The sequence below is a fragment of the Trichechus manatus genome, unplaced genomic scaffold (genome assembly GCF_000243295.1).
Source record: "Trichechus manatus latirostris isolate Lorelei unplaced genomic scaffold, TriManLat1.0 scaffold00030, whole genome shotgun sequence".
Classification (NCBI taxonomy): domain Eukaryota; kingdom Metazoa; phylum Chordata; class Mammalia; order Sirenia; family Trichechidae; genus Trichechus; species Trichechus manatus.
In genome coordinates this window covers 1340819-1365171 of record NW_004443966.1, presented here as the reverse complement: position 1 = coordinate 1365171, position 24353 = coordinate 1340819, and the positions used below count along the sequence as shown (strand labels likewise).

General features: G+C 41.8%; 3 protein-coding genes across 7 annotated transcripts in view; 2 read left to right on the top strand and 1 right to left on the bottom strand.

Moving 5' to 3' along the window:
* The window catches only part of PIGB (phosphatidylinositol glycan anchor biosynthesis class B), a 29214-nt gene extending 13365 nt beyond the window's left edge, over nucleotides 1–15849 (bottom strand). For both annotated transcript variants that reach the window (XM_023729649.1, XM_023729650.1), the window contains exons 1-6: nucleotides 15611–15849; nucleotides 12361–12496; nucleotides 11806–11923; nucleotides 7908–8012; nucleotides 6578–6708; nucleotides 2658–2798 (exon numbers count right to left, since the gene is read on the bottom strand). In XM_023729649.1, coding sequence (XP_023585417.1) covers nucleotides 2658–2798; nucleotides 6578–6708; nucleotides 7908–8012; nucleotides 11806–11923; nucleotides 12361–12496; nucleotides 15611–15746 — 767 coding nt within the window. In that variant the 5' untranslated portion in view covers nucleotides 15747–15849. The remainder of the gene's footprint in view (nucleotides 1–2657; nucleotides 2799–6577; nucleotides 6709–7907; nucleotides 8013–11805; nucleotides 11924–12360; nucleotides 12497–15610) is intronic.
* On the top strand, nucleotides 15849–19141 carry PIGBOS1 (PIGB opposite strand 1). Of its 2 annotated transcripts, none has more exons than XM_023729651.1 (2): nucleotides 15849–16149; nucleotides 18098–19140. In XM_023729651.1, the coding sequence occupies exon 2, from the start codon at nucleotides 18176–18178 to the stop codon at nucleotides 18338–18340; it is 165 nt and encodes a 54-aa protein (XP_023585419.1). In that variant the 5' UTR covers nucleotides 15849–16149; nucleotides 18098–18175; the 3' UTR covers nucleotides 18341–19140. The 2 variants fall into 2 exon arrangements, with proteins under 2 accessions (XP_023585419.1, XP_023585420.1); XM_023729652.1 differs by having other exon boundaries at nucleotides 16027–16142; nucleotides 18098–19141.
* Nucleotides 19142–22864: 3723 nt separating this feature from the next.
* The window catches only part of RAB27A (RAB27A, member RAS oncogene family), a 92922-nt gene continuing 91433 nt past the window's right edge, over nucleotides 22865–24353 (top strand). Inside the window, exon 1 of one of the 3 annotated variants that reach the window (XM_023729641.1) lies at nucleotides 22865–22999. The gene's annotated coding sequence lies outside the window, so the exon portion shown is untranslated. The other 2 variants (XM_023729643.1, XM_023729642.1) reach the window with 2 other exon arrangements.

Here is a 24353-nt window from a genome sequence, read left to right as displayed (position 1 = left end):
TTTTCTAATAGATTTTTATAAAAACTGTATATAACCTGGACGAGTCTTTCATTGGTTGTATGTATTGCTAACATCTTCCCCCTGGTCCGTGGCTTGCTTTTTCACTTTACTGATGGTGAATCTGATAAACAAGTCTTTGATTTTAATGTACTCAAATGTATCTGTTTATTCCTTTATAGTTAGTGATTGTTCTATTTAGAAAATCTTTGCCTGTCTCAAGGTCGTACTATAGTATCTTGTAGAAGTGCTATTGTTTTACTTTTATATTAAGAACTTTCACTCCCCTGGAATTTTTTTTTTCCTTATGGTGGGAGGTAGGGGTCAAGATTAATTTTTTTTTCCCATATGGATATCCAACTGACTCTGTATTTATTGACAAGACTGCAGTATCGTTTTCGTCATAGATGAAGTGACCATGTATGTCTGGGTTTGATGCCAGACCCTATTATGTTTCCAGTGATCATCTGTTTCACCTTGTGCTAATTCCAAATTGTCTTAATTACTGTAACTTTGTCATAAGTCTTAATATCTAGTAGTGTAAGTCCTCCAGTAAGTCCTTTAGCCATTCTTGACTATTTGCATTCCTATGAAAAACTTAAAATCAGCTTGATACACACAAAACATACTAAGATTTTACTTGAGATCACATTGAATATATAGATCAGTCTGGGGAGAACTGATATCTTTACAATATTTAGTCTTCTGTCCATGAACATAGTATATTCATTTATTTAGGCCTTCATTAATTTCTCTCAATGTTCTGTAGCTTTGTGTGGAGAGTCTTGTACACCTTTTATTCAGTTTATTCCTAAGTGTCTGATATTCTTTGATGCCATTGTAATGGTGCTTTTGTTTTCCGTTTAACTTTCTGACATAATTTCTGACTGATAGAAAAGTTGCAAGAATAGTGCAAAGAATTCCCTTGAGAATATAAGACTAATTAGGACTAGGATTCACATTTGTTCTGTGCTGCACAGTTTCAAAGTATTTTCACGTGCATTATCTCATTTGCTCTTTTCCTTTCTCTTCAGAGTAAACAAGACATATTTTGATCTATATGAATAGGCTCCTTGGGGCCTTTTCAGCTGTAAGCATCCTGATTCCCTATGCTGGCAAACTCACATTCATCCCTGAGGTTATCTGAAACACCACCTACTTTATAAAGCTTTTATGAACATTCCCCTTGCAGACAGAATTAGGCTCTTTGTTGACTTTCTCCTACAGCATCGCAATATACCTCCACTATAATTCTATTGTTGGGTAATTACTGTTATATCTTTTTCCCCAGCTGACTTTGAACTTGGGAGCAGACACCGTACCTTATCATTTCTGACTTCTCAAATGCTTGACACAAAAAAGGTGTTTTGCAAATGCTTGTTGAATGAAAAGCTAATTATAGTGCTAATGAGACTATAAAGACTTTTTGTCTCTCTCAGTGTAAAAACCTGTCCGATCTGTGCCCCTGCTCTCTCTCTCACTTCACTGTCACATTCTCCCAAGCTCACTCTCCTTTAGCCACACCAGTTTCATTGCTGTTCCCTGAATATGCCAAACACACTCCTGCATCAAGGTCTTAGCACTTGCTGGTCCCTTTGCTTGGAACATATTCCTTCTTCAGGTGTCTACATAGCTCATTCTCCCAATGCCAGTGCACCTTCTCATGGTGGTCTTCCCCAGTTATCCCATCTAAGATAACACAACCCCCTGCACCAGCATTCTATCCATCTTATCCCACGTTATTTTTCTCTCTAGCATTTATCATCACTTGACAAACATGTATTTACTCTTATCCTTTTAGTGGTCTGTCAGCCACAACCAGAATGTAAGCTTCAGTAAAGCAGGGAACTTGTTTTGTTAAACTGCAGCCTCCACCATCTGGAACAGTGCCTGGCACGCAGTAGGACTAAATGGGTATCTGCTGACTGAATACATTCACAACAGTGTTAGTAAGTCTGAGAAATGACAGCAGGAGCAACTTAGCCATATTAATCAAAGATAATTTAGTCCTTTTAAATTGCTACCAGAAACATACATGTGCAGAGTGAATATTATTTAAAAGATTGCTGTTCTGAGAGTCAGAATTCATTCATCTCTTCAATAAGCCCTTATTCTGGATACTTTGCTAGATACCTGAGATAAGTCTGATCCTAGGAGCTCAGAGTGTAGTTAGAAGACCTGTGTTCCAATCCCACTTCCATCATAGCAGCCAACCCAGTGACTCTGGCTAACTCATTTTTAATTTCTCCCAGCCCCCAGTTTCTTCTTCTATAAAATAAAAACAACTGTATTGCCTAGATCTAAGAATTGTGGAAATCATGAGGTAATATGTGAAAACACATTGTAAACTATAAAGCCCTATACAAATGTAAAAGAAGAGTATCTATAAAATGTATTTAAGAAATCATTAGGAAATAAAGCATAGGAAATTTCTAAGTTAGATACAATTGGAAAAAAAAAAACCTGTTTAAGCAAATTAAAATATTTATAGTTAATCAGAATCACAGTGGGCAAAAGTAAAATGTGGAGATCCTGTTTTCTTCAACTGATAGTTCTTATTGACTTTAGAAGATACAGTAATTGACTGAAAGATGTGAAATCTTCACAATCTGTACTTTGTGAGTTATTAAAATTAACAGATGGATTACAGCCATACTTACCCTACAAGTAAAAAATGATGCAGAATAAGATCAAGCTTTCTGTGTTCTTGCCAGAAGTGTCTGAAGAGCAGAGGTATCCATGGAATGACAGCTGTGGGGCGAACTACGAAGGCCAGTGCCAGCAGGGACAAGTACTTGACGCTATATGCAAAGCAAATATGTTGTCCAAACAACCAGGAAATGAACTGAGAACTTACCTACTATTTATACTGGGATATAATACTTTTTAAAAAATGAGAGCACGTTCCTTATGGTATAAAAAGCTATATGAACTTGGGCACGTTACTTAAACTTTCTGGGTTTTAAAATTTTTCTCATCTGTGAAAGAGTTAATATCTAAAGTCTTTTCAAACTCCAATACACTAATTCTGTTATTTGCAAATAAGCATTCTGTCTTAATGCTGGTCTTGCTTGCTGAAAAGTACGCTAACTTTTAAACACAACTCTGCTAACTGCTTTCCTGATGGAAAAAGGATCAGCTCTCTTCTAAGGTGCTATAAGAGAGTCTCACAAAATCCTTCTCTAAGGAAAAAACCAAAAACACATTTACAGAAACATTAGGATTACTTAGGCAGTGATGAGTTTCTGAGTATATACAGTTTTGTTTTAAAAATAAACTGCTAATTTTGTCCAACTGAAAGATTACATACGTACAGCTGGTAAAAGCCTACTAAATAAAGCTATGTGATCATGGATAGAAATGTGGATTTTTATTAATGAGGCCTTCCTCAGTAAACTGCTGAAATAGATGATTTAATAATTACAGACAGTAATTATTAGCCCTGCTAGGAATCAAAATAAAGCAAAATAAAAGAACTTTATGATACCATTATATAACTGTTAACTGATAAAAATAAATAACTAGAGAGAAGTCGTTGTTGTTGAAGCTGTAAGAGTAGGGATTCCAGATTGGAATGCCCGCAGGGACAGGCAGGTAGTAGTGTGAGTGAGGCCGGCTGGGTGGGGCTCTGGGAATCTGCAGAGTGTCGGTGCCAAGCACTGTCCTGAGGGAATGCTGGCCCAGGACGTTGCTGGGTCTTCCAATATTTCAAGAGAAACCAGAAATGCAGATTTTTATGTGAAATCTCCCAATTAAAACATGGGCCAAGTAACTCACTTTTTTAAAAACAACAGTGTGCAGGTGAAATACAGCATTTTTGTGGGTTGGTGTGACCTGCAGGGAGCCTGACCACAACTGGTCACGTTCTCCCACGCTAACTCTCCTTTAGCCACACCAGTGTCACTGCTCTTCCTGGAAACCACACGGAGGCCTCCCCAACGTCTGCTTTCCAGTCCCAACCTCACGCCAACATTTCAGACTTGTACTTCTGACTCCTCTCTGGTTATTTCTACATAGATCTCTTACTGGCACTCAAAATTAAAGTGTCTCAAACGAACCCCCCAACCTTTCCCTCTAACCTGTTCAGTGTCTAGTATTTAAGTTAACCGTATCACTCAATTTCTCGGTCTTAAAACTTTGAAGTCCCTTAAACAACTTCTCATTCCACACATCCACTTTGCTTCCTTCCCATTCTCATCATTTTACATCAAGCCTCGTACTTGTTGGGAATCTTTTGTTGTTGTCTTTTTTTTTGTATTGCCCGAAATATTCCTTTACTTAACGACAACATTATCATGGTCATCACCAATACTTACCGGGCACTTACGTTAGAATAGACCATATGCTATATCCTTTACACAGATTCTCATTTAATTCTGAGGACAGGCATTGTACTATTCTCATCTCACAGAAATCAGTGCTTAGATACTCTCACTAAGTGTTACCATCCTTAAAGGAGACTTTCATTTATGTTGTTGTTGTCATGTGCCATCGAGTTGGTTCTGACTCACAGTGACCCTGGGCACAACAGAAGGAAATACTGCCTGGTCCTGCGCCATCCTCACAATCATTATGCTTGAGCCCATTGTTAGAGCCACTGTGTCAGTCCATCTCGTTGAGGATCATCCTCTTTCTCACTGACCCTGTACTTCATCAAGCATGGCTTCCTTCTCCAGGGAGCGGTCCCTCCTGACAACACGTGCCAAGCATGTGAGACGAAGTCTCGCCATCCTTCTAAGGAGCATTCTGGCTGTACTTCTTCCACGACAGATCTGTTCACTCTTCCGGCAGTCCACGGTATATTCGATATTCTTCACCAACACCATAACTCAAAGGCATCAATTCTTCTTCGGTCTTCCTTGTTCATTGTCCAGCTTTCACACGCGTATGAGGTGACTGAAAACACCATGGCGTGGATCAGGCACACCTTAATCCTCATTTCATTTATAATATTTGCATTTTAGAAGAAATTACAAAAAGTTATTTTATTCAGGGCAGGAACAGTACTTGTCATGCTTTATATACGGAAGAATGCTTATACAGTAGTGCTTATAGGGACCAGGCAGGTAATACCTGCTTTTGTACCTCATGACCCTACCCGCCTGACTGAATCAGAGATGGCATCTGAGACCAGGCAGCCAGTCTGAGGCTGGTCAGTGTGACAGCTATGTCCAAACAGGGACAATGACATTTAACAGACCTAATCCTATCCTCTCAAATTGAACGAGAGGTCAAGAGAAAGTTGGGCAATGAAAGAAGACTAAAACAGGGATGCAAAGACTCTTGGGGCTGTAAAGGCACAAGAGAGCAATCCGCTCCCCAGCACTGCCTTGGGTTCTGAGTAACCTTCCATTCTATCTGGGTGGCTGAGATTGTTTTTCCAGGCCTGGTCACAGGCTGAGATGCCCATTTCCCCTATTTTCATTTACCACCTTATAATAACACCAGTTACCATCAAGTTGGTTCTGACTCATGGCAACCCCATGTGTGTCAGAGAACTGTGCTCCAGAGGGTTTTCAGTGGCTGATTTTTCAGTAGACAGCCAGGTGTTTCTTCCAAGGTGGCTCCAACCTCCAACCTTTTGGTTGGTTGAGCACATTAACCATTTGCACCACCCAGGGACTCTGTAGCTTTACAGTAAAGTCCTTATCATTTCGGTAACTTAGTGAATGGATACTAGCTTCTTAGCCAGACTTCCAAATGGCTTTCTCTTTCAGTATATTCTAAATACTTCTATTACAAGAGGGTTCTTTCTAAATCAGATTTGATTATGTTATGTTTTCAAAGCCTTCAATGTTTCCCTACTATCAAATTCTAGAGAAGGGCGAAGTTCCATTCCAGCCTCATCCCTTATTTTTCTCCTCTCCCACACATCCTACAACATCCTAGCTGCTGAGGGGACAACCGGCTCGGACTACACCAAAGCCTGTTTACGGCTCTGTGCCTTCTCACGTTGCTCCCTGTGCCTGGTACTTGCTTTGCCATTTTATACAAGCCCAAATCTGCTTCCCCAGTCTGTACTGTGCTATATGTTTTCTATTTGCCCTTCCAGATCCCTTCTTTCCCATCCTTCACCTGCTCTATTTCCAGGGAGGCTAACCTTTATGAATTACATCAGTGGGCTGCCTGGCTTTTCAGCTTCTGATTGGCTTCAGTTAATTGGAGGGCAAGAGGAGAGTCAAGTCTCCCCTGGTTCTCTGCTACTGCTATAGGCGGGCTGTGCCAGTCTCCTGTTGGGGTTCCCTCGTACAGTTAGAGCTCTCTCTTTGGATTCCAGGAATGGTTCCCTCCCCTTGCCCTGGACCAAGCCCTGGGATACTGTGGTATCCCCTTACTGGCTTCCCTAAACATCGTCTACACCTTTGTAAACAATCCTTTTATTAAACTCTCCTTAGTTAATCAGTTTGAATGTGTTCTGTGATTCCTGCTGTAATAAATATATCAGCTGAAGATGTGTTGTTCCCATAACCCTCATGAGCATTAGGGAGTCTACTGTACATTACAGTATGTTGATATTGAAGATTTTTTGGAAGCATGCTTTAGAGTCTTGTATATAATCATTAACAGCAATATAGCTCACCTGTTGACAGACTTTGACCCTTCCAAAGGATAGTAGAAAAGAGCAATGATAGTCAGAACCGTTTCCATGGTGTTTGTGAGAGTTCTGGTACAGCAATACCACGTGAACCAAGAGCACAACTGGCAAAAAAACTAAGGACAGTTATGAGCAAACACGCAAGGGTGGGAAGTGGAAAAGCCTGAGTATTACGCCCTTCTGGAAAACAGCAAACAATTCTAAATATTGCGAAAACCACGTGAAAAAGTAAATGATGTTAAAAGTAAGCATGTCTAAACATCATTTTAAAGAAGTTCTATTAAACACAGGTCTATGATAATATCAGATCTATATTTGCAAACATTAAGAAGCTTATACTTTCGTATAGATTTTAATGACACTGCAGTTAGTTTAAACCCTAGTTCCCACTGACGAAAGACATAAAACATGGATTCTTTGATGGTAGATTTTACAGAGGATTGAAATCCATGACTAGATTCACGCAGGCAGCATCCTCAAACTGTCTTACATTTCCGACACAAGTATTTAGAGACTTTTTTTTTTAACTGAACTTCTCAGTGACCTTAGTTTGGTATGCTGCCCTACTTCTTGATGAAAAATAAAGACAAAACAGGAAAAAGACGAGAGAAAAATGACTGTCAGGAAACATTATTAAATTTTAATTTGAAAAATGGCTAAATAAGCCAGTTCTTGGAAAAGCATGCACACAGAAGCATCATTAAGTCTCCAAAACAAAAGAAACTTGCTTGTAGGGGCAAGGTGGTCAAGCACGTGGTAGTAGTTTTCTATCTCTTCAAATATAGCCTTTAAGAATTGTTCCCAATTTTTACAAAGTTAGTGGCTTTTCCTGAGGTGCTCTGTGAGGCAGGCAGTTAGTTAGAATATTTCGTACTGAATTTTATGGAAGGTGAAGCAAAAACTGACAGTTTTGAGGAGTGAAAGGACTTCCAAAGGCTGTCTCCTAGGGTTTAGCCTCTAATATCTTTGAGGGCATCAGTGGCTTCCATCACTGAGGGCTCAGTGAGGAGACAGGGCATGTACCATTCTGCAGTGGTTAAGAGCTACAGCTACTAACCGAAAGGTTGGCAGTTCAAATCCACCAGCTGCTCCCTGGAAACCCTATGGGGCAGTTCTGCTCTGTCCTATAGGGTCGCTCTGAGTAGGAATCAACTTGATGGCAATGGGTTTGGTTTTTACTCTTAATTATGAAAGTACCTCTAAAATATTGTATGAATTACCTTCTGCAACTGTTTTGGGAATCTGAATATTCCGTGTTTTATGCCCGTACAAATAAAGTAACTGGCATACAGTTTCTAAAGTGTTTATAACTTACCACCCATCTTGCTGTTTCCTGATTTCCTAGTTGCTTCATTAATGAGTAAAGCCTCACATCTGCTATGGCCGACAGAAGTGCTTGGGCGAGTCTAGGAACCCAGATCTTCAGAAGTTAAAAAAAAAAAAGAAGAAGAATATATTAATCAAAAGGATATGTTGGTTCACACTGAATTTTTATAAAAATCAACAAGCTGATCCAAATACTAACTGAAAACCATTCTCAGTACATAACAGACATAGTTCTATTCTTCTGCAAAAACACATGTTTTTCTACAAGGATTTTATTAATTTGTCATGGAAATACCCAATGTTTTACCACTGTCTCTCACTACTGCAACACTCCTACTTTTAATTCAAATAGCCAGCAAACCATTTCACTGTGCTAAAGTTGTTAGAAGCACATTTACTTACCAGCATAACAATAGGTGATTTTTTTAATCAAGCATTTACAGTACAATGTGCTAGGTATCATACTAAGTACTTTATACATACATATTACCTCATTTAGTCCTCTTAACAATCCTATGAGGTTTAGATACTATTTTATTCCTGTTTAACAGATAAGGCAATTGAGGCACAGAGAGATTAAGTAACTTTCTCAAGACTACACAGCTAGATAGTGTCTGGAAGTCAGGATTCAAAGCCAGGTTGGCCTGACTCCAAAGCCTGTCCTCTTAACTGCCACACTACTCTGCCTCCCCTGCAATATAGATAATAAAATAAGACAATGAATTACTTTTTTAAAAAGTACATGTATTCTAAAATTATAGAAATATAGCATTCAGATGACATGAAAAAGTACATATAATTGAAATTCAGTTAGAAATTCCAATGATATACATTAGGATCCAGAGAGTTTTAAAAAATGGATCATATTATCAGTAAAAAAAAAAAAAAAAAAAAAAAAAAAAAAAAAAACTTGCTGGCAGAGCACAATTAAATCGTCCAAGAGATGTGTTTCTAAAAACATATATAAATTTATATTTTTGTTGAATCAAACTTCATTACATTGTAACTAGAGCTGCTTTACTTTCAGCTGTGGCTTCTAACACTTAAGCTTTAAGGTTCCTTTTCTTTACCAATGATTTGTAAGTAAATGCTTAAATATGAGAGTTAAAGGTACCCTTGTACTTCCTAATTCCAGTTAAACTGTCCCTGTAAAATACAGTCAAAGGCACTTATGTATATACCTCTGTTTATCCTGCATAAGGATCTGTAAGGTTTATCCTCACCTCCCAGGCCCTCTGAAAGTAGCTCACGTGAGAAGTCAGTTTGGCTGCAGACTTGGTAGGAAGGAGCCAACAGTGTGAGAGCTACTAAGATAGTGCAGAATCCTTGTGCACTAAGTATAGTATTGATGAAGTTAATGATCCCACTCCACTCTGAACTGTTACCCTAATCTTCAGTATTATGCTCAGTTTGGAGACACACATTTTAAGATGGATACTAATAAATTACAAGGTGTCTAGAAGACAGTATCTATGATTGTGACATTTAAAACTAGAGATGTACAGCCAGGGTAAAGAACACTTCTTGAAGGGTTGTCATGTAGAAATCTTGAATTCAAGCTCAACAGAAAAATAACTGGAATTGTGAACTCCTAGACATTATGAGTTGGAACTGACTCAATGGCAAGGGGTTTGGTTTTGGGGGCAGTCATTAGCAGTCTCTCCAAACTTTAAGATACTGTCATTTTCCAGGCTGTAGTAAGGACCTGATGAGAATTAAACAATAGTTACACATGGCTTCTGGAAAAGGAAAAGTTTGTAGGGAGGGGTGAAGACAAGGAATGTGCCTGGGTAAACCTCGAGTACAAGTCCGTGCTGGCAGCTGACCAGTCCATTCTAGCCTCCTGTTCTCTAAACTCCTGATTCTTCCCTTAGGCGCCAAGATCCACATGCCCTTGTGCTGTCTTCTGACTCTTCAAAACCCCCACTGTGGTACCCCATTCGGGTCTCCCCTTTCCTCTCTCTTTCCCTTCATATGCTCTAAGCCAGCACTGTCCAACAGAAGTATAATGTGAGCCACACATGAAATTTAACGGCAGCCACATTAAAAAAGTAAAAACAAAAAAAGGTAAAATTAATTTCAGTTATTTTGTTTAACCTAATACATCTAAAATAGTATCGTTTCAACATTTAATCAATATAAAAATTATAGAAATATATTACATTATTTTGTTTCCATACTAGGTCTTTGACATCAATATGTATTTTATACTAACAGCACTTCTCAATCTGGACTAGCCACATTTTAAGTGTTTAATGTGGGCTATTGGCTACCATACTGGACTGTGACCATCCCCAATTCTGTGCAAACACCTTAGGTAGTTCAGGGGGGAGCTATCTGAAAAGAGCACTAGGCTATGAATAAATAGACCTAGGACCTAGTTGTAGCTCTGCTATTAAAATGCTGTGACCCTGGTCTATTTACTTCACTTCTCTGACCCTCCTAACTTCAAAATTATATAACCTATGTTTAAAATAAGCAATACAGACTGTAATTGACAGACTTATGACATCCTCTACCTCATCAAGTCCCAGGTAGGTCAGAGGTCTTTTTTGGGGGGAAGGCTGGAGTGAGGGCCAGTTTCCTTTGGTTCACAAAAAGGCCAGGTGGGTCAGCTATAGGTTGAGGGCAGTGGATAAGTCCTGGATTATTTGAATTGGAAGTTGTTTTGGCTCTCTTAAAGACTCCTTCATTCATAATCTAACCTACTTCCTGGGATATAAGATGTCCTTCATCACATTATGTATATTTACTTATTGTTCCAGACTTCATGAATACTCTGTATAATTTAGAAACTAGGAGGTAGCCCTGAGGGGAGAAAAGAGAGTTCACAGCTCCTAAACTCCAGGGTCTGTGGGGGAAACTCTGCTACTGCTCTAAACTCTCCATCCCTGCGATCTTCCCAGGTGAGGCATGTTTCACTGGTCTGTCCTCGTTTTTTCACTGACGAGCAATCAAATTTCCTCTGTACAACCTTGCCTTAAAACAAATGCCCCAGAACCTGAGTGCCTTTCCAGGCCCCCAAAATACCTCAAACTTAGACTCCTTTTGGAATATGGAGCCACCCCTACCAGCCCTCCCTAATAGAAAAAGGGGGAAGGCCCAAACTTCTGGTTCCGACTTGATGATAGCTTCAAGAATCTTGAGATTGAGGTTAGAGAAACTTCTGCATCAGCTCATACTCTCTCCCAGCAACTGACCCCAGAAATGCATGATCTAGGAATTACAATCGGCAAGTGGATTCCAACTCATGGCAACCCCATGTGTGCAGAGTAGAACTGCTCCACAGGGTTTTCAAGGATGTGACCTTTTGCAAGCAGATCGTCAGGACTGTCTTCTGAGGCACCTCTGGGTGGGTTATGAACCGACAACCTTTAGGCTAGGAGTCCTAACAGTTTGCACCACCCAAGGACTCTAATTACTACATAGCTTAATGATGCATATTATTAAATTTTTGTCAAATTAATTTTTTTCTAAGTTTTTATTTCAATACTAAATCCTGTTTATATGTATTCTTTACAAGTTCATATAACCACTTACAAGATAAAAAAAAACACTGCTCTCAAGTGATTCGTTTATAAAGGAAGTAAACGTCTAAAGTTTAAATCATTAATGCAAGATGTAGTCATTCTTAAAATCTGCACATCTTAGCAGGATTCCTTAGGCAGGTCACTCTCATGTTTGAGTTTTATTGAAGAGTTACACATCACAGCATGTGTTTGGAACCATGATATTCCCAGATATGGCCAGACTTCAGCAGCAGTAGCCTTTTAAAGACAAACTTCATGGTGCCAGTAATACCATTTAGTTAACATACATTCATTTCAAAAAAGGATGGAATAAATTGACTTTTAACAATGATTTTAGTTACTTTTATTTAAACTTACCAGCAACTGAACACTATCTTTCCCCAAAAGATGCAGAATCTTGTAAATGCTTGCAAAGATTAAGGGGTAAGTGTAACCCCTCAATCTTTCTGTCCACTCCCAGGTCAAATAACCATAATTAGTAGTATTAAGGATTAAATTTCAAATAGTATTGAAACGAAATCTATTTTCATTTCCATGTATAAAACATTTTATTTTTTGACAATGAAGCTTTAAAACACCTAGGCACTTTATACTGGATATTTGAATTAAAAATGCAGTTGTCCAACTAAATTCTTAACTTCTTCAAGGCAGGAATGTGTTTTTACTTCATGTATCCTCCACAGCACTGAGCACTGCAGGGATTAACATATACTCGTTAAAGGCTGAATTGGGTATACTAACAAAAAAAAAAAAAGATGTAGAAGGAACACTAGCATAAAATGATGGGATTCCTTGAGTCATAATATACTTGGAGAAATATGAAGAATTGATTTAAAGTACGCAATACAGAGTGAACACAATCCCTAAGATGAACATACATTCCTAGTTTAGAAAAAAAACTACAAAGGATATTTGAAAACCATGTGATGTGCTACTTCAAGAGACTGCCAGTATTCATCTGGAACAAAACTTGTCTGAACTAAAAAGCAGTTAAATATTCTCAAAGCTACAGTAAACAAGACCAGGTAAATGTTTTCACCAAGAAGATCTGAAAAACAAAACAAAACAGGTAATTGCGCCATAAAAAGTCCAGCAAGCTCCACGTGGCAGAACTTACATTTTACTGCTCTGGTTGGCCCCTTGCTCACGTTAGGGTATGGTAGTGGAATCCGGCCCTTCCAAGTCACTCCCAAAGCAGACCCCGACTGAGAGTTATAGTAGGGCTAGAACCTCACCACTGGGTGAACCTCACCACTGTCCCTCCTTCTGTTTAACCTTTCATGAAACTTATTACATAAGGAGAATATTAAGCTAAATATTGAAAGGGACTGGGTTAACAAAAGCCTTAGATTATCCTACGTGTGTGTCTAGTAAAATAAACTAGCTAACAAAAGACAAAACTTGCTTACTAACTTAAAAAACAACTCTTCTGACAGTGGCATATGAAATGGTTGTGCATATATTTTAAAATAGGCTTTATTGATGCTTATGATACGCCAGGTACTGTGTTAATCCCTCTACATGCACAATCTCATTTAATCCTCAAAAAAATGCTATGGAAAACGAGAAAACCCAAACCTGTTGCCACTGAGTCAATTTCGACTCATGGTGCCCCCATGTGTTACAGAGTAGAACTGCTCCAGAGGGTTTTCTTGGCTGTCTTTTTTTTTTAAAATATTTTATTGTGCTTAAGGTGAAAGGTGGACAATGAATAAAGAAGACTGAAGAAATACTGATGCATCTGAATTATGGTGTTGGCGAAGAAAACTGAATATACCATGGACCACCAGAAAACTGAACAAATCTGTCTTGGAAGAAGTACAGCCAGAATGCTCCTTAGAAGGGAGGATAGCTAAACTTCGTCTCAAGTATTTTGGACATGTTATCAGGAGGGATGAGTCCCTGGAGAAAGACATCATGCTTGTTAAAGCAGAGGGTCAGTGAAAAAGAGGAAGACCCTCAACAAGATGGACTGACAACAGTGGCTGCAACAGTGGGCTCAAGCGTAACAACAATTGTGAGGACGGCACAGGACTGGGCACTGTTTCATTCTGTTGTACATGGAGTTGCTATGAGTCAGAACCAACTTGATGGCACCTAACAACAACAACAAGTTGAAAGTTTAAACAGAAAATTGGGTTCCCACTTAACAATTTCTACACAGATTATTCAGTGATATTGGTTACATTTTTCACAAAGTGTCATCATTCTTATTCATTCCGTTCTCTACTCTACTTTGCTTGTCCCCTTACCTTCTCATCTTTGCTTTGGAGTAATTTTTGACCATTCTGTCTCCTATAAATGATTTTTTAAAGAAGCTCATTATTCATGCATGATATTATTTATTTTATGGGCCAATCTGTTATTTAGCTAAAAGGTGACCTCAAGGGTTAATTTCGGTTTAAGGTTTAAAGAGTATCTCAGGGCAACAGTCTCAGGGAGTCTCTCAACCAGTCCAGTAAGTCTGGACTTCTTAAGAATTTGAGTTCTGTTCCACATTTCTTCTCCTGTTCTATCAGGATCCATCTATTGTGGCCCTGATCAGAATGGTCGGTAGCGGTAGCTGAACACCATCTAGTTCTGGTCTCAGGATAGATGAGGCTGTGGTTCGTGTAGCCTATTAGCCCTGTAGACTACTTTCTTCCACGAGTCTTTGGCTTCCTTCTTTCTCTTTTGTTCCAGACGAGCAGAGACCAATAGTTGTACCTGGCTGTAATCTTAAAGGAAGGAGCTTAACAGGTGCTTCTTCTACGGAACCTTTTTGTCTTACTAGCCCCATTTTACATATGAGGAAACTGAGGTTCAGAGAAGTTAAATTGCCTTGTCCAAAGTCAAACAGCTTGTAAATGACAAAAACAGGATTCAAACCCAGGTCGGTCTGTGGCCTCCAAAGTCCTTACTCTTCACTGCAAATAAGACAACCTGTAGGCTGAATACAGTGTATTTTTTAAAATTTGAATTTAGTTGTCCACGCTTAAAAATCAGATTTTATATTAAAATCTGGATTTCCAGCATTTCAAAACTAAGATTTTGCAATAGAGAGCTCAACTGGCAACATATGGCTGGTAATGAAATATAGGCGGCCCCCTATAGATAGGGCAGAAGCTCTTGGATGGCTTCACTTATTCAGCCTTGCCTGTCCAGCGTCCTGGGTATTGGAGTTTGCAACCGGCCTCTGATCTAGTGTTGGTCTTTGCTATCACTCTGGGTTCCTACCACCTTCCTTTTTTATTCTCCACGAGCACACTTTGTTTCTCAGACAACTGGCATACTCATCACCAAGACATACATGACCCCATCTGAACCGTCATCTTGCAGAAACACTGAAAAATAAACCTCCCGACTGGACTACACCTGCTGCCAGAAAACCCTTCTGTCCTTTCCTTCTCCCGCCTTTTCTCTGTGGACCCAGACGGATTAAACAGTGCTCAGAACCGGCCCTTGAACAACTGAGCTCGGCCACCTGAAGGTTCCACTGCACTTGTGTGACAAGCCCCGTTACATTTACCGTCGGTACTGTCCCTTCCTGAAGGGATCCAACTTGTAGGGCCTCAGGGTGAGGAAGGGGGCAAGCTCGGGCCAGCTGCCGCCCCCGCCACCATCGCTTTTCCTCTGTTCCTTCCTCACGTTTAACAAAACGATTCTCCCCTTTCTGGGTCTCAGATTTCCAGAGGAGAAATCGGGCATTCTTGTCATACCGCCTCCACCGTGCTCGGCACAGAAGGGGCCCAACGTAGGGTTACCGAATGAATGAGGAGGCCATGTTTATGTTAAATAACCCCTCTGACAGATCAAAAGCCCGCTTCACGGGGAGACTCTCCTTCCGTCAGCATCACATCGGTCTAAAGAGGAGGCACCCGGGCGACGGGAAAAAGGAAGGCGGCGGAAGTCAGATCTGCTCCCATTCCAGGCCACCCTCCGGGACTAACACGGGGTACGTCCCGGCCTCGGCGCCCCCTCTGTAGAACGAGGGTAACCACACCGCGCCGAGTCGCCGCCCCCGGCCGCTGAGAGGACGCGTGAACTCGCCCGGAGAACGGCGCGCGCAAGCCGCAGGGGCCCAGAATCACCTCACGAGGTCCTGCGGGTTCTCGGCGGCCCCACCCGGCCGACGGAGCCCTCGCGCAAACCCCGCAGCTTCCCCCCACTGCCCCTTACTCACCCCGGCGGCGCCCGGCGCTCGCCTCCTCGGCACTGAGGTACAAGGCCGATTTTCTCTTTCGCAGCTTCATCTTCTCGTGGGAGCGGCTCTGGAGACCGCGGAAGAAAAGGCTGCTGTCGCCGCCCTCCTGCTCCATCCTGCACCTGCTCGGCGACCCGCGGCAGGTCCCTGAGCGCCACCCTCACCCGGCGTGCGAAGCAGACGGCGCGGTTGCTCTTCTGTCCACTAGGTTTGGTCTCTGCCAGGAGCCGTCGTTCGCAGGCGCGGAGATAGCCGGGAAAGGGCCACTTCCCTCACGACAGACCCCCGGAAGTCGTGTCCGCGTCCGAGTGCTGCGGGTTTGCCCTGCGCCGCTTCGCTTCGCCGCGAATTCGCCCGCGCTTTCCGTTTGGCATTTCCTTCCCGCCAGAGTCGTTGCCCGCCCTTGGCTTTGTGGTCCCTGCGCCCAGTGTCCGGAAACTTGGCTGGAAGGAGCCCGACCTCATCTCTGCAGGGACAGGCGGGAGGCGCGACGCCGAGTGGACGCAGAACGGTCAGAGGTGCCTCAGCTGTATTAATACTGCTAATGGTGTTTGTAAACGTCAGCGTTTGTGTAACTTTACACTGTGTGTGTGATAGCCCAATAAATACTTGTGTAACGAGGTAGGCCGGGTAGGGAAGATTGAGTCCCTTGTACAAACGTGGAAATTGAGGCTCAAAAAGGTTACATGACTTGGTCAGTCTTTTAGCGAGCTGTTGACCCAGCGGGAGCCTTCTCGTTTCTGTGTGGTTTAATTATCTGTTTTCGAAGGAGCTGACTTGCAAACAGTTCTTTCTTCTTTTAATACGCTCTTAAGCGGCCGTTGAATTAAAGCAGGCTTAGTGAAGTAGGCATTTATCTAATCAACAGTAGAGACCGGGAGAAAACGGATTTTTCTTTCCCAAATTATTTTAAGTTACATTGTAGGAGTATTAAAGGCACGTTAGTATTTCTCAAACTGGTTCTGTCACTAATGACTTTTGACCTTGGGGCCTGGTCGGGGACACAGCTGATTATTACAATAAAGGCCAGCCAAAAGAAAACATGTAAATCTTTCACACTGTTTTCTTCGTTTATAAACATCCACCTGGTTTCTCCAGAAACGAAGGTGTTGGCAAGGAGTATTACTTTCCAGAAGTACTAGAATCTTAACTTTTTAGTTGTTGAAAGTAAAACCAGCCAAATCTCCATTGTATTTTTGTCAAAAATGAATGGTAGGATGGGTGAACCCCTGAAACTATTGTCCTGAGATAATCTTTAAACCTTAAACCAGAAATAATTCCTGAAGTCTTCTTAAAATCGAACAGTAAGTTTAACTTAACTAATAAAAAAGGGCTGTCTTGAGCATTATGCTCTTTTAAGAACTATCTATATGGGATCAAATTGACAACAGCAACTTGAAAGATTAAGAACCTTAGGGGGCAGTGAGTTCATGTTAATGAAGGAGGAACAACTCAGAAAAGGAGGGTGAGAATGGTTCCACAACTCCCAGAATGTAATAAGTGTCACTAAATTGTACATGTAGAAACTGTTGAATTGGTGTATGTTTTGCTGTGTATATTAACAACAACAACAAAATTTTGGGAAAAAAATGGATAGGAAATGATTCATATGTCTGCTTGTATCTACTAAAGTATCAAAAGTAAGGTACATAAAATCTTTTGTTGTTAGGTGGCATTGAGTCAATTTTCGACTCATACTGGCCCCATGTGACAGAGAGAACTGTCCCGTAGGGTTTTCTAGGCTTTAAAGAAGCAGATCTTTAAGGAAGCAGATGGCCAGGTCTTTGTCCTCTGGGGGTGGGTTTAAACCACCAACCTTTTAGTTAGCAGCCTAGCACTTAAAAAAATTTGTTGTTTCTATCATATTAAGGAGCCTGGGTGGCACAAGTGGTTTGTGATAGGCTGTTAACTTAAAGGTTGGCAGTTTGAACCCATCCAGTGGCTCCGTGGAAAAAAGGCCTGCTTCCTAATGATTACAGCCAAGAAAACCGTATGGAGCAGTTCTACTCTGTAACACATGGGGTTGTCATGTGTCTGTAACACTTTGGCAATGTGGTTTTAAAAAAATTTTTTTTAATCATACATACTGTTTTAAAAAATGAAATACAAAAGGGCTGATACTGAAAAGTAATTATTCTTTACCTGTCTTTCTCCTACTGCTAGGTCTGATTCCTCAGAGGCAATCACTTTGCTGTTTCTTTTAGTAGTTAGCTTCATGGTATACCTTTAAAGGTATAAAGAGTAGGTCTTTTTTTCATGGTTTTTGAATTATCCATTTAACACTTTATATTTAGACATTCTGTAGTAGAAGAGGATTTAGCTTTACCTTACACTGTATGTATTTCAGTTAACAACAGAAAGTAATGTTTACATGACAAAAATATTGTTCGCTCCAGAGCAAAGTAGTGACATGAAATCTTAAAAGGATGTTGTGCTAAATTATTGCTTCCTGTTTTCTTTGTACAGAGATCTGAAGAGATTTCCTGGATCTGGGAGTGGAATCTTTCAAATCCACCTTTGCATTGTGCTGCGTTTGTTGAAACAATGTTTGGAAGACTGACTCTTCCACAGTGGCTTTTTGCCACCATCCTTGGAATCGCTGGAGGAGTGTATATTTATCAACCAATATTTGAACAGTATTCCAGAGATCAGCAGGCATTAAAAGAAAAGTTGAAATTGGCACAAGAATCAGAAGAGAAGAAGAGTTAATACTATATGGAGTTGAACTGTAATAATTAAAGTTCCATTGAAATTGTACATTGACTATAAATAATCTGGTAAAACCTTCTCAAATACATTTTAAACATTAAAAAATGAAATACAAAAGGGCTGATATTGAAAAGTAATAATTCTTTACCTGTCTTTCTCCTATTGCTAGGTCTGGTATTTAAAATGCGTTGTTAAGGTAGCAATGTCAATTTTAATGTTTTTGTACTTTAATTGCCATTTTATGTCTTTCTACCAGGACAGATTAGTAATTTCTTTTAAGCAGAAATGAATAATTGTAAGTAATATATTGTTCTCTAAAACCAAAAAACCCATGGCTGTTGAGTTAATTTCAACTTACCATGACCATGTAGGGCAGAGTAGAGCTGCCCCATAGGGTTTCCAAGGCTGTAATCTTTACGGAAGCAGGCTGCCACATCTTTCTTCTGTGGAGTGGCTGGTGTGTTCAAACCACTGACCTTTCAGTTAGCAGACAAGTGCTTAACCAATGTGCGCTTATTGTAACGAATACAATTCAGTGTCATTTAGTACATTCTCTATGTTTAGCAGCCATCGCCTCTACTTCTAAGACATTTTCATCACCCCAAAAAGAAACCTTGTACCCATTAAGCAGTCACTCCCCACCCTTGGTAACCACCAAAATGCCTTCTGTCTCTTTGGTTTACCTATTCTGAATATTTCACATAAACAGAATCAAAACATGGCCTTTTGTGTCTGACTTCTTTGGTTTAATGTAATGCTTTTAAGGTTCACCCATGTTGTAGCATGTATCAGTACTTCATTCCTTTTTGTGACCGGATAATATTCCATTGTATGGATATACTACATTTTGTTTATCCATTCATCTGTTGATGGACATTTGGGTTGTTTATAGCTTTGGGCTGTTGTGAATAGTGCTGCTAACGTTCATGTACAAGTATTTGTTTGAATCCCTGTTTTCAGTTCTTTCTGGTGTATACCTAGGAGTGGAATTGCTGGGTCATATGGTAACTCTGAACTTTTGAGCAACTGCCAGACTTTTCCACAGTGGCTGTACCATTTTACATTCCCACCAGCAATGGATGAGGATTCCAATTTCTCTACCTTCTCGCCAACACTTGTTATCACCTGTCTTTTATTATGGCTAACCTAGTGAGTGTGAAGTGGAGTTTCGTTGTGGTTTTGATTGCACTTGCCTGATGACTAATAATGTTGGACATCTTTTCGTGTGCTTGTTGTCCGTTGGTATATCTTTGGAGAAATGTCTGTTCAAATCCTTTGCCCGTTTTTTCATTGGGTTTTGTCTTTTTGTTGCTGAATTGTAGGAATTTTTTATGTATTTCAGATGCTACACTCTTATCACATACATGAGTTGCAAATTATTTCTCCATTCTGTGGGTTGTATTTTTCACTCTCTCAATAGTGTGCTTTAATACACAAAATTCTTCATTTTGATGAAGTTCAGTTTATTTTTTCTTTTGTTAATTTGTGCTTTTGGTATCATTTCTAAGGAACCATTGCCAAATCCAAGGTCATGAACATTTACCCCTGTGTTTTCTTCTAAGAGTTGTATATTTTTAGCAAATTTGAATATAGCATGGACTGCCAAGAAAACAAATCAGTCTTGGGGGACGTAGAGCCAGAATGCCCCTTAGAAGCAAGGATGGCAAGACTTTGTCTCATGTACTTTGGACATGTTACCAGGAGGGACCAGTCTGTGGAGAAGGACATCATGTTTGGTAGAGCAGAGTGTCAGCAAAAAAGAAGAACCTCAACAAGATGGATTGACCTACTGGCTGCAACAGTGGGCTCAAACATAGCAACGATTGCAAGGATGGCACAGGACCAGGCAAAATTTCATTCTGTTATATATAAGGTTGCTATGAGTCAGAGCCAACTCGATGGCACTTAACAACAACAACATTTAGGTCTTTGATTTATCTTGAGTTTGTATTTGGTGTGGTAAGGGTTCAGTTTCATTCTTTTACATGTGGATATCCAGTTCTCCCAGCACTGTTTGTTGAAGAGACTGCTCTTTCTCCATTGGTCTTGGCACCCTTGTCGAAAATCCATTGACCATACGTGTTAGGTTTATTTGTGGACTCTGAATTCTATTCCACTGATCTATATGTTTATCCCTGTGACAGTATGACACTCCTGATTAGTATGGCTTTGTAGTAAGTTTAGAAATTGGGAAGTATGAGTCCTCCGTTTTTCAAGATTGTTTTGGCTATAGGAGGTCCTTGTAATTTCATATCAATTTTAGGATTGATTTTCCTTTTCTGCAAAAAGGCTAATGGGATTTTGATAGTGATTGTATTGAATCTGTAGATTGCTTTGGGGGAATGTTGCCATCTTTACAATATTAAGTCTTCCTATCCATGAACATGGAATTTTTTTTCCATTTATTATGTCGTCTTTAATTTCAGCAGTGTTTTGTGGTTTTCAGTGTATAAGGCGTGCATTCCTTGGTTAAATTTATTCTGAGGTATTTTATTCGTTTAGATGCCACTCTAAATGAAATTGTTATCTTAATTTTCAGATTCTTCATTGCTAGTGTATAGAAATACGACTGACTTTTGTGTTGATCCTATATCCTGCAGCTTAACTGAATTTTTTTAATAGCTCTGGTTTTTTAGTGTGGATTCTTTTAGGATTTTCTGTATATAAAATAATGTACTTAGTTCCTTTAATTGGAAAATGGTATTGAGAGATGAAGATCTGGGTGCTAAAATGTGTTCATTGGTACTGTGATATAGTTGCTTCTAGGCCCTCTTCAAAGTGTTAAAAAGCAAAGATGTCACTTTAAGGACTAAGGTGTGCCTAACCCAAGCCATGATGTTTTCAGTCACCTCATATGCATGTGAAAGCTGGGCAATAAACGGAATACTGAAGAAGAATTGGTGCCTTTGAATTATGGTGTTGGCGAAGAATATTGAATATCCCATGGACTGCCAGAAGAATGAACAAATCTGTCTTGGAAGAAGTACAGCCAGAATGCTCATTAGAAGCAGGGATGGTGAAACATTGTCTCATGCACTTTGGACGTGTTATCAGGAGGGACCAGTCCCTGGAGAAGGACATCATGCTTGGTAAAGTAGAGGGTCAGCGAAAGAGAGGAAGACCCTCAACGAGACGGATTGACACAGTGTCTGCAGTGATGGGCTCAAACACAGCAACGATCATGAGGATGGCACAGGACCAAGCAGTTTCAGTTGTACACAGGGTCAGTATGAGTTGGAACCAACTCAACGGTACCTAACAACAACAAATATGTGATTTTGTAAATTGGGCACATACCTGAGAAACCACCTCTTCTGTGATGCAAACTGTGAGTAGCTGTAGACTGCAAGGATGATGGGGTTGGAATTTGTGGTGGAGGTTGACACAGATCAATTGACATTTTTGAAAGAAGCTGGACTAAGGCTTCCAACCAATTTGTTCCACTCATAGGGTCGCTGTGAGTCGGAATCGACTTGAAGGCGATGGGTTTTTTTGAAGACGGGGAATTATTTGGTTCAGAGGTGCTTTACCTGAGAGGCCAGGGGGCGGGCTCAGAGGTCACTGTTCAGACCTGGGCTACTGGAGGGGGAGCTTGGCCGCCTCAGGGTGGGAACCAGCTGGTCTCCCCTGCTGCTCAACCACAGGTATGGCGGGCCCTGCAGGCTCCCCCGGCGCTGAGAGAAGGGAGCCGCTGGGGGGCAGCAAAGGCTCGCAGATTTCCCGTCCGCTGGGCTCTAATGGAGTCTTCTGGCTTCTTAGAAATTAGAGTGGTTTTAAATTCCGAATTCGACGGTGTAAGGAGAGACCCCGTTTGTCATTTTCTCTTAGAATTATATTTTTTCCCGACAGAATTTTGCTTCGTTTTCCCGTGGCTTTCCCGCGCCTCGGAAGGCCGTACCCAGGCTGACCCGAGTGGAGCGCTGCAGGGCGGGATGGACCGTGGCCGCCTGGCCTCGGGAGCCGCCCGCCGCCTCTGGCTAGCGCGGTGCTGGCGCCGGCCGGCGCGCTGAGAACACCTCTAGAAGGTGGCTTTGAGGAGGAGATCCGGCGAGCGTCACCAGACACTTGTAAGTGTCACCCTGTGTTGTCAAAACGAAACGCTCCCCGCCCCGGCAGACCGTTTCGCGCCTTCCAGAAAAGGTCAGCGGAGACCTGGTTTGGGACAAACGTGGCGAGCACGGGCCTCTCGTGGCTCGTAAGAGGACCCGGAGGTGCGGTCCTTCGCCGCTCCCCGGGCAGGTGTCCCTGGGCAGAGCGTCCCGCACGGGGGCGGGTGACCAACGAGCGAGGGACGCACGGGCTTACTTGTGCGTCCTTACTAGTCTGGTACAACAGCTTCACCTGCTTTCCATCACCTCTTTGAAACCCATGTGGAACTGTGCACCTCAGATTAGTAAGGACGCACAAGTAAGCCCGTGCGTGCGTCCCTGGCTTCCTGGTCCTGCGCCCTGGTCCCTAACCTGCCCCCAGAGTCGGCGGGGTGCCCCCAGAGGTGACAGGAGGAAGCAGGAGGTGGAGGGAAGGGAGGAGGTCCCGCCCCCCCTCGCTCTCCTTTACGGGAAGTGATGTGGGGCCAGGCGGAAAATAACCCGCCAACGACCCAAAAACGGGGGACACGGCGGCCGGAGACAGAGGCGCGCGGGACGGCGGCCGAGCCAGGTGAGCCAGGTGGGGGCGCTGGGCAGGGAGGCGGGCCTGGGGCTGGAGCCCGTGACCTTCTCTCCCCGCTTCCGGGCGTTTGATCCCGCCTGAAAAGTTGCTTTGCGTATCCCAGGCCCGCGAACAGACCCCAGCGATGACCGTCGCCGGGGCAGGGGGTCAGCTGGGGCGAGGGTGCAGTCTCAGGTCGGGCGGGGTCTGAGATCACTCCAGGTGCGCATCCAGGTGCGAGGGACCCCATCAGGGGGTAAGGACACTCCACTGGTGGGAGAGGAGGCGGTCCAGACCTTCTGGACCCTCTCACCTTTTCTTTCCTCCTTTTTCTCTTTTCAGTTTAATCATTGAACGTCTTTACCCTTTTGTTGGTTTGTGAATCTCTGGGAGGCAATCTGGCCGGGCGGAGGAGCTGTTCTTTTTTCCCTCTGGTGTGGACTGTCGCTAGGGCTGATGTGGTGACAGATTTCCGTAGCTATTGCCAAAGCCTTATCTGTGTCCCAGTAGATCACCGATTAAGCAAAGTCGGGCCTGAAGTGAAGGAAATCTGGTGAGTCCTTGACTTAGACTTGTCCGCCTTTTGGCGCCTGCCGGCCAGCTGGGCCCACGGGGCCTCTGAATCTTGTGCTCCAGGTGCCTCTTCCTTACCGGGCGTGGGCTAACAGCTGTGCTTCCCGCCGGGATGGATTCTCACTTGGTGGCAGATTCTCACTTTGGCTGTGAATGTTCTAGGGTGGGGGAGGGAGTGCATATTATGCCTTATAATTATTGCTGTTTTATTTTGTTGGTCCTGCACTACTCCGGTCCCTTCTTTTCAGCCCTCCTAAGAATTTGCTGTCGTGGGAAAAGATCCTGATGTTAGCCTTAACACAGTCTGCAAAACAGGATTTCTGCAGATGATCGGAAATGAAAAAAGGCTGTGAAAATAGTGCTTAGAGGATCTGACTGCGAGTCCTTCTCTTCTACGTTTATGTTGCCTGCCTGGTTACTTCCTCTCTTTCTTATTTTTTCCTTCTTTTTAACTTTCTATGGCATGCCTTAGTTTTTAATTTTGATGAGGTCCAGTTGATCTATTTTTTTCTTTTGTTGCTTGTGCTTTTGGTGTCATATCTAAGAAACCATTGCCTAATTCAAGGTCAGAAGATTTGCACCTATGTTTTCTAGCGTTAGCTGCTACATTTAGGTCTTTAATCCATTATGAGTTAATTGGTGTGAGGGAGGAGTCCAACTTTATTTTGGATCATGTGGATATCCAGTTGTCCCAGTACTATTCTGTTGAAAAGACTATTTTTTCCTGCCTTGAATTGTCTTGGCACCCTCGTCAAAAATCAGTTGACCATAAATGTGAGAGCATTTCTGG

Excerpts from the sequence above, each read along its gene's own strand:
- PIGBOS1 (XM_023729652.1), top strand. The coding sequence starts at position 18,176 with ATGTTTGGAAGACTGACTCTTCCACAGTGGCTTTTTGCCACCATCCTT.